This window comes from Danio rerio, chromosome 17 (assembly GCF_049306965.1).
Source record: "Danio rerio strain Tuebingen ecotype United States chromosome 17, GRCz12tu, whole genome shotgun sequence".
NCBI lineage: Eukaryota > Metazoa > Chordata > Actinopteri > Cypriniformes > Danionidae > Danio > Danio rerio.
The window spans coordinates 30,950,848-30,967,790 of record NC_133192.1 but is presented as its reverse complement, the minus strand read 5'-3'; the positions used below and the strand labels follow the sequence as shown (position 1 = coordinate 30,967,790).

Below are 16,943 nucleotides of genomic sequence, written 5' to 3'. Positions count from 1 at the left end.
GCTACATCCAATAGATATGTTTTGTTTTGTTTTGTTTCGTTTCGTTTCCAGCTGCAACAAGTTCATTTTTTACATTCGCAGAAAAATGCTTACCAAAAAAATTAGTAGATTGTCTTTTTTCACATTTTCTGTGTTGGTACATGCATCAGGGACACAGCTATAGAACTAGAAGAAGTCTGATTTTCATGATGTTTATTATGTTTAGATCATTCATTTGCTTTGTAAACAATTCCATTAAGAAACAGTGACGTATGAGCTGGAGTGTCTGGTGTTTATCTGTGAAGTACAGTGGCGGTGATTGTTTTCAGTAAACAGATTAACTTGTCTTCTGCAATTGCTGCCATCCTGGTGTTATTGAAATACAGCCAACTTGGCAAGCAAACACAGGCCATACGTCTCCACCAGCTTAAATCAGACAGTAATACACCAGAGACAAGCACACAAAGAGAACACAACTCAGATAAGGACAAGAGCTCTCAAAGCCGTAAAGCAGTATAATAGAAAAACGAGGCTCACAGAGGAAACATGACACACTAATGTGAGAACGTGTTAATGGAGCTCATCCTGAATTCACTATTATCCAAAGTTGAACACCTTGTAAAAGGTGTTTTGTTCAGTTCATAATTAGTACTGATAGGAAATATCACATTAAATTGAATGTGTTGCAAGTTTAATCTCAATAGAAAACCACTCAAAAGAATTATTAACATATTCTCAAAGTGATTCAATACAATTCATATCAACAGGGAAAATCTAAGAAAGACCATTGTCTTTGTGTCTGGAAGGGACTGTCATTGTCCAATATAATATTTGAAAACAACCTTCAAATCCCCATGTTCTTAATACAAAAATTGATATATGCAATTCATTTGATTGATTAATCTAGTGGACTCTGAGGTTCCCTTGTGTTTTTAAAAATATTCAAAGGTTACATAATTTTCCATGGTTAGTACTCATAATTTCTACCTGAAAGAATACTTTAAAGCTTGACATGATAAGAAAGACAGACTTGCTATATACTGTATATTCATTATATAAAGAATAAGATCCCCCATTGTTTATAATAATATAATAACAATTCATACCTAATGAAATTTAAAATAAAATACCTGTTATAATAATTTCTTAATGAAATGCAGGTCTTTCTCAAAAATGTTGGTTTCCAAGAATATGTTCATCTCATTTTGATGTTTTAGATTGTTTAAATCAACACATGTTTTACTAAGTGTGATTGCAATGTTTAAAGGTGCTTCTGGTGAATTCAAAAAGGCTTGTTTATAGTGACACCATTTTTTTATTTTTATTTTTTGCAGTCTAAGGGTGCTTTACACCTAGATGTTTGTTTTGGAACCTGACGCGTTTGTCTCAGCAGCATGGTTCGTTTAGCATATGTGAATCCAGCAATCGCGCTCTGATCCGTGCCAAAACATTCAGTCTGAGACCGCCTGAAAGAGGTGGTCTCGGCTCAGTTAAAACGAACTCTGAAGCGGATTGATTGTAGTGAAAAAGCAATACAATCCAATAAACTAACAGATCAGGCTATATCACAGTGTATTATGGATATGTAATAATCATATGTAAGGCTATGTGAAGAGAGAATGTATTTCCTTCTGATAAATGTGCGTTTCATGTGGAATACAAAATTGAAAGCATGCTGAAATATTAACAAGAGCTCTTGACAACTGGATTGTAGCTATGTATGAGAAAGTCTTAGCCTACCTCTCTAATTTATAGTTGATGACGATGTCTGTGTGTGTCACCATTCAAAATCAAAGTGCACCTTTTTGCTTATAATGTCTCATTTCTCATTGTCATAAATTAAACTATTGACGTATGACAGCTGAGTGGAATCGGTGGGACTTATAATAGACCGTTAAACTCTTACCAATGTGAGAGTTTACTCGCATGTGACTTGTTTTAACTGTTTTGGTCCATTTAGAAACTTTGCCATGTAAAAGCGAACTGCACCAACAACAAAATGCAACATTATAACAATTTGAATCCCTGTTTCAGAACAAATCACTCGATCCACAGGTGTTAAAGCACCCGACTCTATGTGAAAGATTTGTCTGCATGCAGGTTTTTGATTTTTAATAATAATTTAATCTCATAATTTTATCATATGCAATATCTCAACCATTTAGTGAATCAACAAACTTCTCTGGAGACTTCTTCATTCATTGTATTGTATACAGTATTATTGCAGGCTCACATTCCAATCTCCATTCAATCAGAATATTTTTTTTAACAATTTTAATCACTTGACAGATCTCCATATTCTACTTTCTCCCTCTGGCTAACATTACATTTTGAGGGCAGTTATATACAGTAAAATATGCAGAAGCTGTTCTTTATGCTCTGCTTTTACACACAGTGCTTGTAATTCTCCAGAGTTTGATAAACCAGGTTCAAGCGAGTTCAAAAGTTCATCCCACTCTCAAAGGCACAGCAGAGGAGGTATTTACTGTATGCCATTTTTCTACTGGAAGCTGGGCCAGAAGGTAAGGACAATGTCAGTGGCTCAGGGCAATACAGATTTTTCAGACGCCACAAGAGTATCATCTCAGCGCTGGAGAGAATCTATCCTGCCCTGATTTCTCGCCAAAGTAGGCAGTGGAGTCCAGCTAAATATAGCCCGCCGCTGTGGAGCGAAGAGGTGGGCTGGATTTCTACCTGCGCCTCTGTGGGCCCTCAGGACCGGAGCGTTGCCACCTCTTAACTTCTTAATTGCCTGGAGGAGTGCAAAACTTTGTTGATAATGTATTTGAATTGCATATATTTTGTGCGTGTGCTCTATTGTTTCAGATTTGCTGCTCAGGGACCGTTCACAACTTAATTCAGTCTCATCAGTGCTGTGAAGAGCGATATATTCCTGCTTCAGAGGATTCAGGGAGTGTGTGTTGTGGAGGTCAGTTTGTCCAGCCTCTGTCTCAACACCAGTGCTGTGGTGGATATCACGTACTTGTTTCACCAGGTATCTACTGCATTCAGTTCTTATGTTATTTATATTTGTTATTGTATAATATTACAACATATATTTATGCATGTGTTTTGTAGGAGAGATCTGTTGTCTGGACTCTGTGGAGCAGCGTGTATCAGTGGGTCTCGGGGACTCGTGTTGTGCTGGGCATCCTTTCGTCTCAGGAGTGGGACAGATCTGCTGTGGGGGTCGTCTGTATGATGGCTTCAAGTCCCAGTGCTGTGGAGGACAACTAGTCCCTAGAGAAACAGAGTGTTGTGGGGATGAAGAAGAAGGGATATCCTATGAACATGTGTCAGGTGAGCTTTTAGAAACATTCTTGCTGAAAAATGGTTCTGTTTTAAGTAGGGATGAACTGAATTTTTGACTGACAAAAATTAACGGTCGAAAATATAATTTGCTGTTTTCATCTAAGAGAGCAAAAAAGATAAAAGTATGAGGGGGGAAAAGACTCCTCCACAGTGTTCAACTCGCAGGTCTCATAGACTGATTTCACGTGGCCGCCATTTAAAAAGTGAAATTGAGGCTGTGGTGGGAAGAAATTCTGAAGTATCGCCTGAGTCACGCAGTAATGTTGTGTACCTAGCTGTATATCTTATTAGCGAAGAGATAGTGACACAAATTTATAATTTCATTGTCTTCCGTGTGACCTGGATGGAAAGTGAAAATAAAAAGAGATGTCAGACCTTATTTTCAGCTAAGTTTAGGTAAATGGCACTAGTTACCTAACATTATCTTCACCAAAAACACACGGTTTTGATGCCATTTATCAAACTCAAGTTAATGAACTGATTCATTTACTATATTAGAAGTGTCACAGTACTGAATTTCGGTACTGAAATTTATAAAAAACATCAATTTCCCACTAACATTTAAGCACTGTTGAAGTCAACACTGCTCATTTGCCATAGTATTCATCAGTGCTTAACAGAAATGGCTGTGATTGGCCGTGAAGGTCATCAGTTCACTGCAGTTCACTTCAACACTGTTTACCGAGTGCAAACACAGGCGAGCGATCGACTGATGACTCGACTGATCTTTGCGCCTTTAAAACGCTTCAGTGTTCATGTATCTGTGTTTGCAGTGAAGAGCGGTCAGAAGTGTTTAAAAACGCGCTCAGCTGCATTAAAATGTTAGCGGGGAATGGACTTTTTTAAAACGTGAGTACAAGGAATACACTATTACAGGCAACAGGAGGGTGTGCTGCAGATGACTGCATTGTTTTATCGCTCACCGGGTTTCATCGGCTGAAGCTGGGAAGTCCCCACAGTCTTTACCTAGTGCCATGAAGCCTAGGAGGACGCTCTTAAAGAGATTGTTATTTTGTTTGAAGCCTAATATGCTTTTAATTGATTAAATCAAACTTAACCAAATGATATTAAAGTGATGTTTACACCATTTCTGCATTTTAAAATCGGTTTTTAGTCCTCAGCATGTTGTTGCAATGTTTACAGTGCTGATCCTATACTTCCGGGTTTCTTCCCACCGCAGCCTCGCTTTCATGTTTTAAAACGGCAGCCGCGTGAAATAAGCGTATTCTAGACAAGAGGTGTCCAAACTCAGTGCTGGAGGGCCAATGTCCTGCAGACTTTAGTTTTAATCCAATTAGACACACCTGAACCAGCTAAGCTCTTTCTAGGTATTCTAGAAACTTTCCAGGCAGGTGTGTTGAAGGAAGTTGGATCTAAACTATGCAGGACACAGGCCGTCCAAGACCGAGTTTGGGCACCCTTGTTCCAGACATTGTCACTGTGTGGTGTGACGCTTCACTCAATATTCCATCTGTTTTTACATGTCTATGCATGTACCGCACATGCTCACCAGAAAAGCAAAGTCTGCACAAAAAAACCTGCCCACAGGAAATTTCTATGTAGTGTATGGTACACTTGTTTATCATTTTTACAATAGGACTATTATGCTGTAACATTGCAAAATGACTCATGTTCACTGATCTGCTAACAAAAAAAAAAATCTGCTTATAATATTTTGATAATTATTAGAACACCTAACAAATCTAAACATTTTTTAATAATAATGTTTCATTTCATGATTTTTATGAAAAATGGATGCTCTGAGCATCTGTGAAGTGAGTTTTACTGTTTTGATAATGTCAGTATATTTCCTAAGAACTTCAACACATGTTACAGTTATGTGTTATAAAGATCCAGTGGTATTGAAAACAATCTGATCAAATGCGTTTAACTCTGGAGTTGTTTTAAAGAAGACTCTGAACTCTTTTACAGGGGTGGAAAAATTAATCGTTTCTACGGTGCTTCGTGATTCAGTATCAGTTTATTAACAGCTCAAAACCAGTTACGATTTTTTGATGGCTTTCTGACACAATTTGGTGCGGTAGCGTACTATGGTCAAGATGAGGGTGCGAGTAATTAAAATGTTGCTATTTGTGAGTTTGCTATAGGACAGTCTTTCACTTACCCTGAAGATACAGCAGACCCTAAGATCCCTTGTCATTACAATAAGTTCCATTTTTCACACACTCACTGAACAGGAAAACCCAATGCTGAACATTGTTATTGCTTATTTGATGCATGAGACATTCAAGAAGTGTTTTTTTTTTCTTTGAGCAAGTAAAATTAAAACTTTAGTTCATATATTTGCTTGTTTTTTTGTGCAATTGTATACATGAAAAAAACTGAGGATGCATATAATGGAACTGAATCAATGACATGATAATCATAATTGACCAGTGAAGCACACCTCTACTTAATTTAGCATTTTTCTATTTCAATTATTGATAAAAAATATATATATTTGGTTTGGTGGTTTATGCACCCATTTCAAATGTTACCACTTGATTGAATGGGCCCTATCAGTGGTTATCAGCTGATAGATATGAGCCTGTAGGGTCCTTCTGCACCTACTGGTATGTGCAGAAAGCTGTTATCATCCATCAACATGGTTGTTTAGCTATACTAATAGAGAAGACTCAAGATCCAGAACTGTTTTTACATTACTGTAATGGTTGGGTTTAGGGTTGAGGTGAGGGTAGATATTAATAAAATACAGCAAATGGAAAATTTAATAAATAATATAAATAATTCTTGTTAACTTCCGACCGCAGCCGTGTATGATCTACAGTATAGCTGATTAACCATGTGAATGGATAATAACAGCCTCTGAGCCTACCAGTAGGTGCAGAAGGCCCCTACTGGCCCATATCTATCAGATGATAACCAAAAATAAGGTCTACTCAATCGAGTGATAACATTTGAATCGTTTATGTCGTTTTAAGGGTGGGTTAAGGTGTAAGGGATGGTTAATTGTGTAATAACAAATGTAGATACAGGTATTAATTAAAGATGTAATTACATAAAAGTATTTAATCAATCAAGTACAACATAAAAAACGTTTACATTTACACAATAAGTACATTGTAACAAATGATTCATTTCAGTGTAAGTACATATTAGTTAATACCACCTAATATAAAGTGGGACGCCATATTTTAGTACAGCTATAAATGAGCCTTATATGTGTTTTGTGTGTAATGGAAACAAGCTACTCCCACACTAAAACACCTCATTATTGATGACACATAGTAAAAGTAACAGTTTTGCATGTCACACTTATCATACAACTTTGCTTTAATCATTCATGGTTGTTGTCAGACAGTAGAGCAAAGAATTGTATCATTTAGACCTTCATTCTAAGCCTTAAATCCTCTCCTGATGCAAAACACAAAAGTGTGGCACTACTAAACTTTAAATGGGCCAAAGCATGTGCGGCCACTTCATTGTGGCTAAGTTTAGCCCTCACTCCTTAGTGACTTTCTAATGACACTGTGGTGGAGTGTCAGAGGAGCTGAACCCTCTTGGGGTCACTCAGGCTCCCCCGCAGCGTCCCGCTAAAGTGGGCACCTGGGCACAGATGGGCTGGATGGGCACTGGCCCTGATGTCAGCCATCTTTGTCAGGCTGGATGATGGAGCTGAGTCTATCGGAGCACCAGCCAGAGCTGTGCCAAGCCCACAGCAGGCTCCCAGGATGCAACAGAACTAATGGCCACCATGAGGTCAGTGGCACCAGTGTATTTATCATACAAACACACTCTATAAGTCGTCAAGTGGCTCCGGTGGCATCCTGGGATTGGCTCCAGTAATCATTTTCAAGCTTTGCTTAATCACCCTGCCCTCTATATACAGTTTTTCGAAGCTGTCTCACACTTTTTTAAAGAAACTTAATCACTTTGCTAGTTTCACCACAAACCTAAGGTTCTTTCTTTTTTATTATGTTTTGTAATTGTTTTTTTTTTTGTTATTTCCTCACAAATAATGAGTTCTATGAAATACATGCCACTTATAAAAAACATGTACTGTCACATTCACATGTTTATACCTACTGTATATGTGACTTAACTGTACAAACATTTACATTTAGTAATTTTCCTTTTGTACAAAGTGACTTTAAGCAAATCAACACAAAGAAACCATACACACAGGAAGTGCTAATTATTACATGCATTCAGAGTTTGCATATGTTTGGTATCACTTTAGTATAGGGGCCAATTCTCACTATTTACATGTGGCATATTAGCCTGAATATTATTAACAAATTGGCTGTTTATTAGTACTGTTTATTATGCTGATATTGTCATCCTATTTAAACATTTTACTATTATGTCTTCTTAGACCTGGGGTTCGTTCTTCATACATGGATTAATCAATTAGCTGGATTTGGATACTGATGATTTGACACAATCCAGGATCGTTTCGTTCTTCAAAACTCATCTGAGACTTGTTACCATAGCACCAGTTCTGGTAGCTCAAACCTGCTTGGGAGCAGGTTCATTTTATATAAACAGGATTAGATCAGGTCAGTTCCAACAAAATAATACTGAAATACTGAAAGTATGTACCAAATGCTGATAATTTCTTAGTAAGTACATATATGTTTCTATATTTGAATGTATAAATAATATGTATAAGTTTAAAATATATATTTAAAAAATGTATGCAATCTGCACTCCGAAATAAAAGTACAAAGACTGCCACCTCGTGGTTCAAAAAAAAATATTGATATGATCTTTTTAGGTACAAACCTGTTCATGCACAATATTCGACTTTTTTTTAAAAAAAGGTGATAATTTATATAGTCAAGCCTGTGTTTTGATCACTAATATGCCGGTGATTGACACCTTTACCATTATCAAAATGTTTTTTTTGATGCTAAATTAATTTATACAGTTATTCCTTACGTCGATTAAAAACATTTGAGTAGGCCTATAGGCTACTAAATGTTAAACTAAATACATTGATATGCATTGATATACATGATGAGTACGACACATGAAAGTGTAAAGCCTGCAGCTTACAATAAATGTTGAAAGTTATTGCGTGTCATATTTAACAAACCGTTTACTGATATTTTATGTTATTTTGCTCACATGGTTAATTGAATATTAATCAGATGATGTCATTACGCTGCTGTGTTGTCAGCCAATCGTTGCATTGTTGATTATGATTTCGTGGATCGATAGATCTGTCCTTCACAACACACGCAGCAATCTCAGATCAGTTCATCCAGACATTTTAATTTGATTCGCAAACTTGTTTGAAGAATCAAATTATCCAGAGTTATCAAGATTAAAAGATCCAGGATCTTCCAAATCATCTTAGATCACTTAAGCGAGGTACGAAGAACGGACCCCAGTTCTATCTCCTCCTAGGGCTTAAATGCTACAAGCTGTAGATTTGGCCTAAAGTTCTGCATTAGATTTTGTTTCTTTATCTTTTCAGATTTATCAGACTAGTTTTCCAATAAATATTTTTTAATCATCACATTTGTAAAAATATGGCAAGCCATTTTTTACTTAAAGTTCACATTTTTGACTGATATGGCAAGTAATTTTACATAAAGTCCATTTTTACTGAAATGGCAGATAACTTTTACATGTATCCTTTTTACGCTTATTAAGCTTTATATTTTCAATAAATTTTTACATAATGTCCTAGAAATGTCATAGAGACTGTCTCATAGAGATGTCTGGGTTGATTTATATCACTCATATTGGCAAGAAGCTTCACTAAGCTCTCAGTTGCCCCCTTAGCAACAAAACAGACTTACCTAGCAACCATTTAAAAACAGCAATATCTGTACATCAGAACATCGTAGGGACTTGGGCATTGGCTCATTTGACTCATGCTAGCTAGCAAAATGAGACTTAAGGTGTACTATGCATGGGTACAATGATTAGCCAAATGTTAACAACAATTAGCTTCATGCTATTAACGATTATCTAAGTGCAGTAACATATGCTAGAAATGCCTACTAAGTATTTGGATTTGATCAAACATGTAAACGAGGGTTGCCATTTAGCATCCCAGTTTACATTAGCAACTGCTTAGCAACCCTCTAGCAATGCCATAAACATTTTAACAACTGTCTAGCAACCACTTAGTAACTGATGTGCTTCCAGTCAAATGCCATTCCCAGTCTTAGTACAGTCACATCTTTCTCAAGCCAACATCAAAGTTTGTCAACGAACTTTAGGTTCCAGTTTATTTTAAAGTACATATTTAGCATAATCGTATTTTTCATCCATCTACATCTATTACTACCTTACAAACTATTCATAAGCAGCAAATCAGGAGTTTTTTGAAGCAAAAATCATAGTTATTGGTTGGCTAGCAAAAATTTTACCTTAAAATAAAGTGTGGCCATATGTTGTGTACGAATTAAAGAAGAAAAGGTTTGGGAAATACTAAAATGAAAGAAAAACTATGAACATGTATATACAGAAAGTGCTCTTTCTTTACGTTATTTCAGAAGAAAGCTGAAGCATTTTCACATCGCTCTTCCATCTTGGTGAAGTAAGGCAGATGAAGAAGTCATCGCTCATTAAAGAGAGCATCCTGGGGAGAGCATATGTTATGATGGATAGTACCGTTAGGATAACTAAAGGCCATTTGCCTGGTAGCCACACCGCTGGTGCTTGGTGCTGGGGCTCACGCCGCGAGCTCCACGCTGCTCCTGACTCTTGTCTGCCTGCTCTATTATTGAATGAGCTACTTAACCTTGATAAAGACACCCCGACTCCCTCAAGGTTCCTGCTCCTTTAGCGTTGGCGAGTGTCTCTGCAAATATAAGTTAATGGACAGATAACGCAGGGTATGTCATGAGCTGATATCCTATTCTGAAATATGTGCTGTAGACAACAGTATTGGTGACAGTATTATGAGTATTCATTAGATGTAGTAGGGATGCAGTATATTTTGCTACTTTTTGATGATTATTATGGGACTGTATGTGAGACCAAGTGTTACAGCGATTTTACCATGGTAATGGGGTGCTATAAGAAATGCATAGCAGGAAGCATAGTACCTAAAATGATCACCCATGGTAAAACCACTGTGATGCATGGTCTTACATATCTAATTGTTTTTTTTATATGACAACATCAGTAACATGGATTAAATTATTAAAAATGAATAAATAATATTACTATTATTAATAATTTTACTTTTAATATAAATAATATTACTTGGTAACACTTTAGTCTAGGTACTGTAACAATTGACACCATTAACTACTGGCATATTACCTGCCTATTATTAAGATATTAATTGTTTATTAGTATGTATAAAGTATCATCACATTCTACACCCGTAATCCTACCCAAACTTTATCCCTCATATTATCTTATTAACTATAAATAATCAGCCTATTAAAAGTTTATTGAACTAATAGTTTTCATTAATGGTTTGTTAAGGGGATAGTTCACCCCAACATTTGCTTTTTGTTTACTCACTTTCAGGTGGTTTCAAATCTATGAGTTTCTTTCTTTCTGTTCTTTAACTATTTACTTCCATAGTGTGACAAAGAGATACTTTGATAGTCAATGGTTACAGGTTTCTAACATTTTAAAAAATATTTTCTTTGTGTTCAACAAAAGAAAGACAATCACATGCTCTTAGAAATAAAGGTATTAGAGCTGTCACTGGAGTGGTGCCTTTTCAAAAGGTACACATTTGTAACAAACAGGTCCTTATTAATACCTCAAGAGTACATATTAGCAGCTGAAAAGTAAAAAAGTGTACCTCTTGAAATGTTTACATACTAATAGATAGCTTTGAATTACCAATATGGACCATTTTAGCACAAACTTGTATTTTCTAAAAGGTACCACTGCAGTTCTCATATTATTATTATTTTTTGAGAGTGTATAAACTGTAACTAAAGAGAAATTGAGATTGTTAAACTAGTCTCTATTTTTTCCCATAGCTGTGTGCACATATTTAAATTGTTTAAATATAATAAAACTATTTTGTAAAAATGATTCACATCATTGTTTTTAATATAATAATTAAGCATTTGATAGAGACTTCTTTGAAACGTGCAGATAGCAGTAGTGTTAAAGTAAGCATTAACTCAACAAAATCATTCAGACATAAACAGTAAGCATTAACTGATATAGCTGAAGTCTTCATACGTGGCTCATAATCATCTTAAATGCAAAATACCTTTAGGCCTGTGTGTTCAAGAGAAATATGTCTTTTTTATTTGTATTTCTGAACTGTTGTGCAGAAATAGCATGACATTGTGTTTAAGCAGCACGTGCTCTTCCAGATTGTGGAAATAGAATCACAGGCGGTTTTCTGAGGATGTCCCACTGAGATCCAGCTGATGGCCAATGGAAATGTGATTACCAGGTCCCCAAAGTGCGATCTGTCACACATTACACTCCACCCTGTCAGAACTTACTGCGATCCGGCGCAGTGGAGATGGAATTGTTAGAGACAGCCATCAGCTGTTTGAAAAGCCGCCTGCAAACCTATGCCTTAACCAGTCTCAGAAGAATCACCATTAGTCAAATTACAAAAGAAAATTAACAATGTCACCTTTTGGGCATGGCTTATATATCATTGAAAGACCATTGATCGATCAATAAATCAGTTTAGACCAGCATTATGTACTATATGAAGTCTCTAGTATTTTGCTTTTTGATTATCAATTGCAGAGTATTGACAACAGATGCTCATATATTACTGAGTATTATATTATATTATATTATATTATATTATATTATATTATATTATATTATATTATACTATATTATATTATATTATATTATATTATATTATATTATATTATATTATATTATATTATATTATATTATTCATTAAACTTCTCAAAGAAGACCTATTATGCTTTTTTTATGATATAAAAAAAGTCCCTATTGTTTAAATGTAAAATTTTAGCTCAAAATACCACATAGATCATTTTTTATAACTCTTTGAAACTGACCCTTTTAGGCTTTGACCTAAGTTGTGTTGTTTTATAACTGTCGCGTGAAATTCAAAAGAGATTGTGCACTTGTCAAAAGAGAGCGGGGCTACATATACATATGTGTCAGCATGGCGGCAGATTCAAAACAGGACTAACGTTATCTCTGTGAAAAATTGAAAATGTCAAAAGAAGTGGCTCTGAAGAAGGTAAATAATGAGGGAGAGATCATCACTAATGGGCAGGACTTTCCCCTTCTAATGACATCTACAAGGGAGAATGTCAATCAAAGTGGATCTGCAGGCTGTTTTTATTAAGTGTGCTTATAAAAAAGAATTAATAAATGTTTACCATTAGACGCTGGCTATATTCACTCAATGTTGCCACAGAACTGTTTAAACCCCTAATTTTTGCACAATAGAATCATTAAAATCCCTTTTAAATATATTCTTACAAGATTCATTAAATTTTTTTAAAAATGTAATATTAATTTTAGTTCACAACATACTAATGTTAAGTGTAATGCATAGCTAACTGATATTAACAAACGAATATACACAATGTATATACCAAAATTTTAAAAAAGGTCTCAGTACTTTGTTTTCTAATACTCATTGATTCATATTTATCTAGTCTAGTCAGTTCATTAAAACAGAGAGTGAGTATGTTTACATGGACACCACTAATCCGATTTTAATGCGATTAAGACAATACTTCGATTAAGAGTCTACCATGTGAACAGTGATTTTTGATTAATTTAATCTAATTAAGGTCCTAAACTAAACAGAAATCGAATTAAGACGTGGAGTATGCCGATTTTAATCACATTATTGAAATGCAGTGCAGACATGTAAACACCTTAATCAAAATATTACCATTGTGTAGGATTTTCTCTGCATTTTAAGACAGGATGTTCCATACACACTACTCTTTGCACCTACCGAGTCAATGAAGCACCACAGACACTTGCATTGTGAAATGCAGAGTTTTTTTTTTATTATTATTAGGCGTGTGGAATCAAATTCCATTAAAACTTCATTCTTCCAGCAGTTCATACTCGCATCCAATATCTCATTTGCCACGGGGGCATGCATTAAATGTTCCTGAATGAAAGTGAAAGTGCCAAACTGCAGTTAAAGTCAACAAATTAAAAAATGAAACACCCGAAATTACATGAAACTCCAATGGAAATGTGGATAGTGTGGTCACACAGTGACATTTATCAAATTTTGTGCTATAACATGTAAAACAGGGTCATGAAAGGAACATTCAAAAAGCATCTCATGTAAACATCTTAATCATATTATTGTCTTATTCGGATTAAGGCAAATAATTAGATTGCTGATGTCCATGTAAATGTAGTCACTGTAAAGTCATTCATGCAAATAAATCAAACTTGCCAACTCTTAGCAGGTGTGATGTCATAGCCTTAGAAACATAACATAACAACCAAATCATCACAATACTAACAATATTATTTAATTATAAGCCGATAGATTTTAGATTTCACTATTGAAAAGTCAGATTTCACACTAGTTACAGAAACAAAGACGACTGTTTGAAGGGGAACATGAGACATTTCATCATCCTCTGTGACAAGTTCCAAGAGCCTTTAAACTGTCGAAATTCAATCCAGCCTTCGGAATTTTTCCATTTGAGACATGAGAAACAGTTTAGACAATAGCCTTGAGTAATACAGGGTATTACAGTGAATGTCCCGCTGTCCTGTTTAAAGTTTAGATTTGGATTACAGGCTTCTTTGCATCAGGAAGCTTGGTGTCATACAGAGAGCTCTTTTAATATCTGCTTATGTACAGAGCTCTGCTTAAAAGCACAGTGCCTGTATCGCAGTCAAGGTTAAATCTGAATATTTTACACCATTTAAGTGTTAAAAGCTTTAGAGCTGTGTATGTATGTGTGTGTGCGAGCGAGAGAGATCATAAGAGTGGGTGTGGAAATGTCTGTGACGATGTCAAAAAAGTGCAATAATTAAATATGTTCTCAAGGACACAATGACCATTTGCGAGTGGAAATGATCCCGGTGGCTGAATGCGTCAGTGTCTGCATTGTATTTGTTGCTGCACGAGCGCTTCATCATGGCTCATATGTCCTCATATTGTTCTGCCAAAACTGTCTTGCAAATAACAAGACATGAATGCCAGATAAAGAGTCACTCTGTACCCACACGTGCTTGAATCTTTTTTTTTTTTTACACTTAGACAGATTGGAGATCCTACAGATTAAGAGGGTTTTCTTTTAACACAGTTATGAGGATAGCTTTTCTTACCTTAATCACTGCTAATAATCTGGCTTAATGTCTTTGAGCAATTAAAACGTTTTACATGGCTCAACTGTTAATCACAAAACAGATTTCTAAGGCACACATTTGGGTTGGGAAAAATTGCATCTGGGATTGGGAATCATTCACTTTCACTTGGACTACAATCCCGTCACCATATAGACTTCAAATCCTTTCATGCACCTCACACAAACCTGTTCCGGTTTTCCTTTGATTACACACACACAGAGCTGGAAGCTGCTTATGAATTGATTACTAGAATTATTTACACACATCATACACACACACACTTCTGGGCTGAGTCTTGTTTTACTGTACTGTGACATTATGACACGGTTTCCCTTGTCTTGTCTAGTCTTGTATTGACCTTTGCTTTATTTGTTTACAAAGTTTGCCGCCTGTACCGACGCACACCTGTTTTTTGACCTCAACTTTGGATTATCTGTGTGTACCTGTTTGCACCTCTTTTGACTGTTGCCTGTCTGATCAATCTGTCTAATAACCTGCACGTGGATCCTCAACTCCTCAGTATCAGTTAATTTAAATCATAATTATAAATGTATTCATTTAGTTAACAATTTATTTTAAAGTAAAATACAAATAGATTACAACACGTTATATAAAGTGGTTTTATGTAGTATTCAGAAAACCTTATTTTCGTGACACCAGTGGCCATTAATTGAACTAAAGCCAGTACTTTATTGTTTGTTTCAAATTTGTGCAAAGTAGACAAACATTAAGGGAATTTTTTTTAGGTGAAATGTCCTTTTTTTATTGAAACTACATTCCAAATAATCTATGGGCTCTATTTTAATGATATAAGAGCAAAGTCTAAAACAGCTGCCGCATGTCCGAATCCACATTTGCTTTTTTAAGAACAGATTATTTTATTCTTTATTATTATTATGAGTTGGCTGTGTTTTGGGCATAATGTGCATTAAATCAACCAGACTCTCTTCTCCCATTCCCTTTAAGAGTCTGTTGCGTCGCATCATGGCATATTCGTTATTTACATGGTGGACTTTATAAGCAGAAAAACTGAATGCTTCACTAATGAGAAAATGGGTAAAGACCATCTGACCAAGGTTCAATTTAGTTAAGATTACTAAATTCACTCTAATTTCTTGCTAACAAGTAAATGAGCAATAACAGCGAAGTGTGGTCAAAAAAACTGAATTATATTTAAACACTTTCTATTCCTTTGCCTCATTTGATAATGCATGCATCTCTTAAACAAATAAAAAAAAATTATGTTACTCTAAATATGCATTTAGTAAATACTGATAGGTTACACGGTGGCTCAGTGGTTAGTACTGTCGCATCACAGCAAGAAGGTCACCGATTCGAGTGCTGTCAGTTGTCATTTCTGTGTGAATTGCATGTTTTCCCTGCCCTGTTGGCATGGGTTTTCTCTGGGTGCTCTGGTTTTCCCCCACTGTCCAAAGACATGCAGTATAGGTGATTTGGGTAAGCTAAATTGACCATAGTGTATGTGTGTGAATGAGTGTGTATGGATGTCTCCCAGTAGGTTGCAGCTGGAAGGGCATCCACTGTGTAAAACATGTACTGGCTAAGTTCATTCCGCAGTGGCCACGCCTGATAGCATAAAAATGAAAAATAACATGTACAAAAGTATTTACAGCCTTTGCCCTCAAGCTCTAAATTGAGCTCAGGTACATACTGCTTTCAGAGATTTTTGAGATGTTTCAGCAGCTTTATTTGAGTTCACCTGTGGTAAATTCAGTTGATTGGACATGATTTGAAAAGGTATTCATCTGTCTATATAAGGTCCCAGGATTGACAGTGCATGTCAAAACACAAACCAAGCATGAAGACTGTGAATACCTATGTACATGTGATTTTACAGGTTTTTTTTATTTATAATAAATATGCAACAATTTAAAAAAATCTTTTTTCAGATTTTCATGATGGGGTATAGTGTGTAGAATTTTGAGGAAATAAATTAATTTAATTCATTTTGGAATAAGGCTTTAACATAAAAAAATAGAAAAAGTGAAGCACTATGAATACTTTCCAGATGCACTGTAGCCTAATTATAATAATTAATTGATCTGATACTTTTATTAAGATTAAAACTTTTTATAAATTATGAAATTTCCTATGGCAAATTAAAAGCCAACACATGCCTAGACCGTCCCTCATCAGAGAAGTGGTTGAAAGTGGACAATAGAAACACATTTAAATGCCAGATGTGAACAGAAATGTGTCTCCTTTGTCCAAAGTGCACCTTAATACCAGGTATAAACAGGGCCCTAGTTACATTCAGTTTAGACAGCTTTCAGCAGCTGTAGGACGACTGTAGGAGCAACAAGTGTGGTAAGTTCCTTTTATTCTAACAGTAATGATACTAGTTTTTGGAATAGGTCAGTAAAGTCCTCCAAAAATATGTGATCAATCCAAAG

The 16,943-nt window shown here is 35.6% G+C and overlaps 1 protein-coding gene across 2 annotated transcripts in view; it reads left to right on the top strand.

The window, feature by feature from the left end:
• The window catches only part of ush2a (Usher syndrome 2A (autosomal recessive, mild)), a 394,144-nt gene that overhangs the window by 256,039 nt on the left and 121,162 nt on the right, over positions 1–16,943 (top strand). For both annotated transcript variants that reach the window (XM_009293147.5, XM_073928624.1), the window contains exons 49-50: positions 2,806–2,974; positions 3,058–3,279. In XM_009293147.5, coding sequence (XP_009291422.2) covers positions 2,806–2,974; positions 3,058–3,279 — 391 coding nt within the window. The remainder of the gene's footprint in view (positions 1–2,805; positions 2,975–3,057; positions 3,280–16,943) is intronic.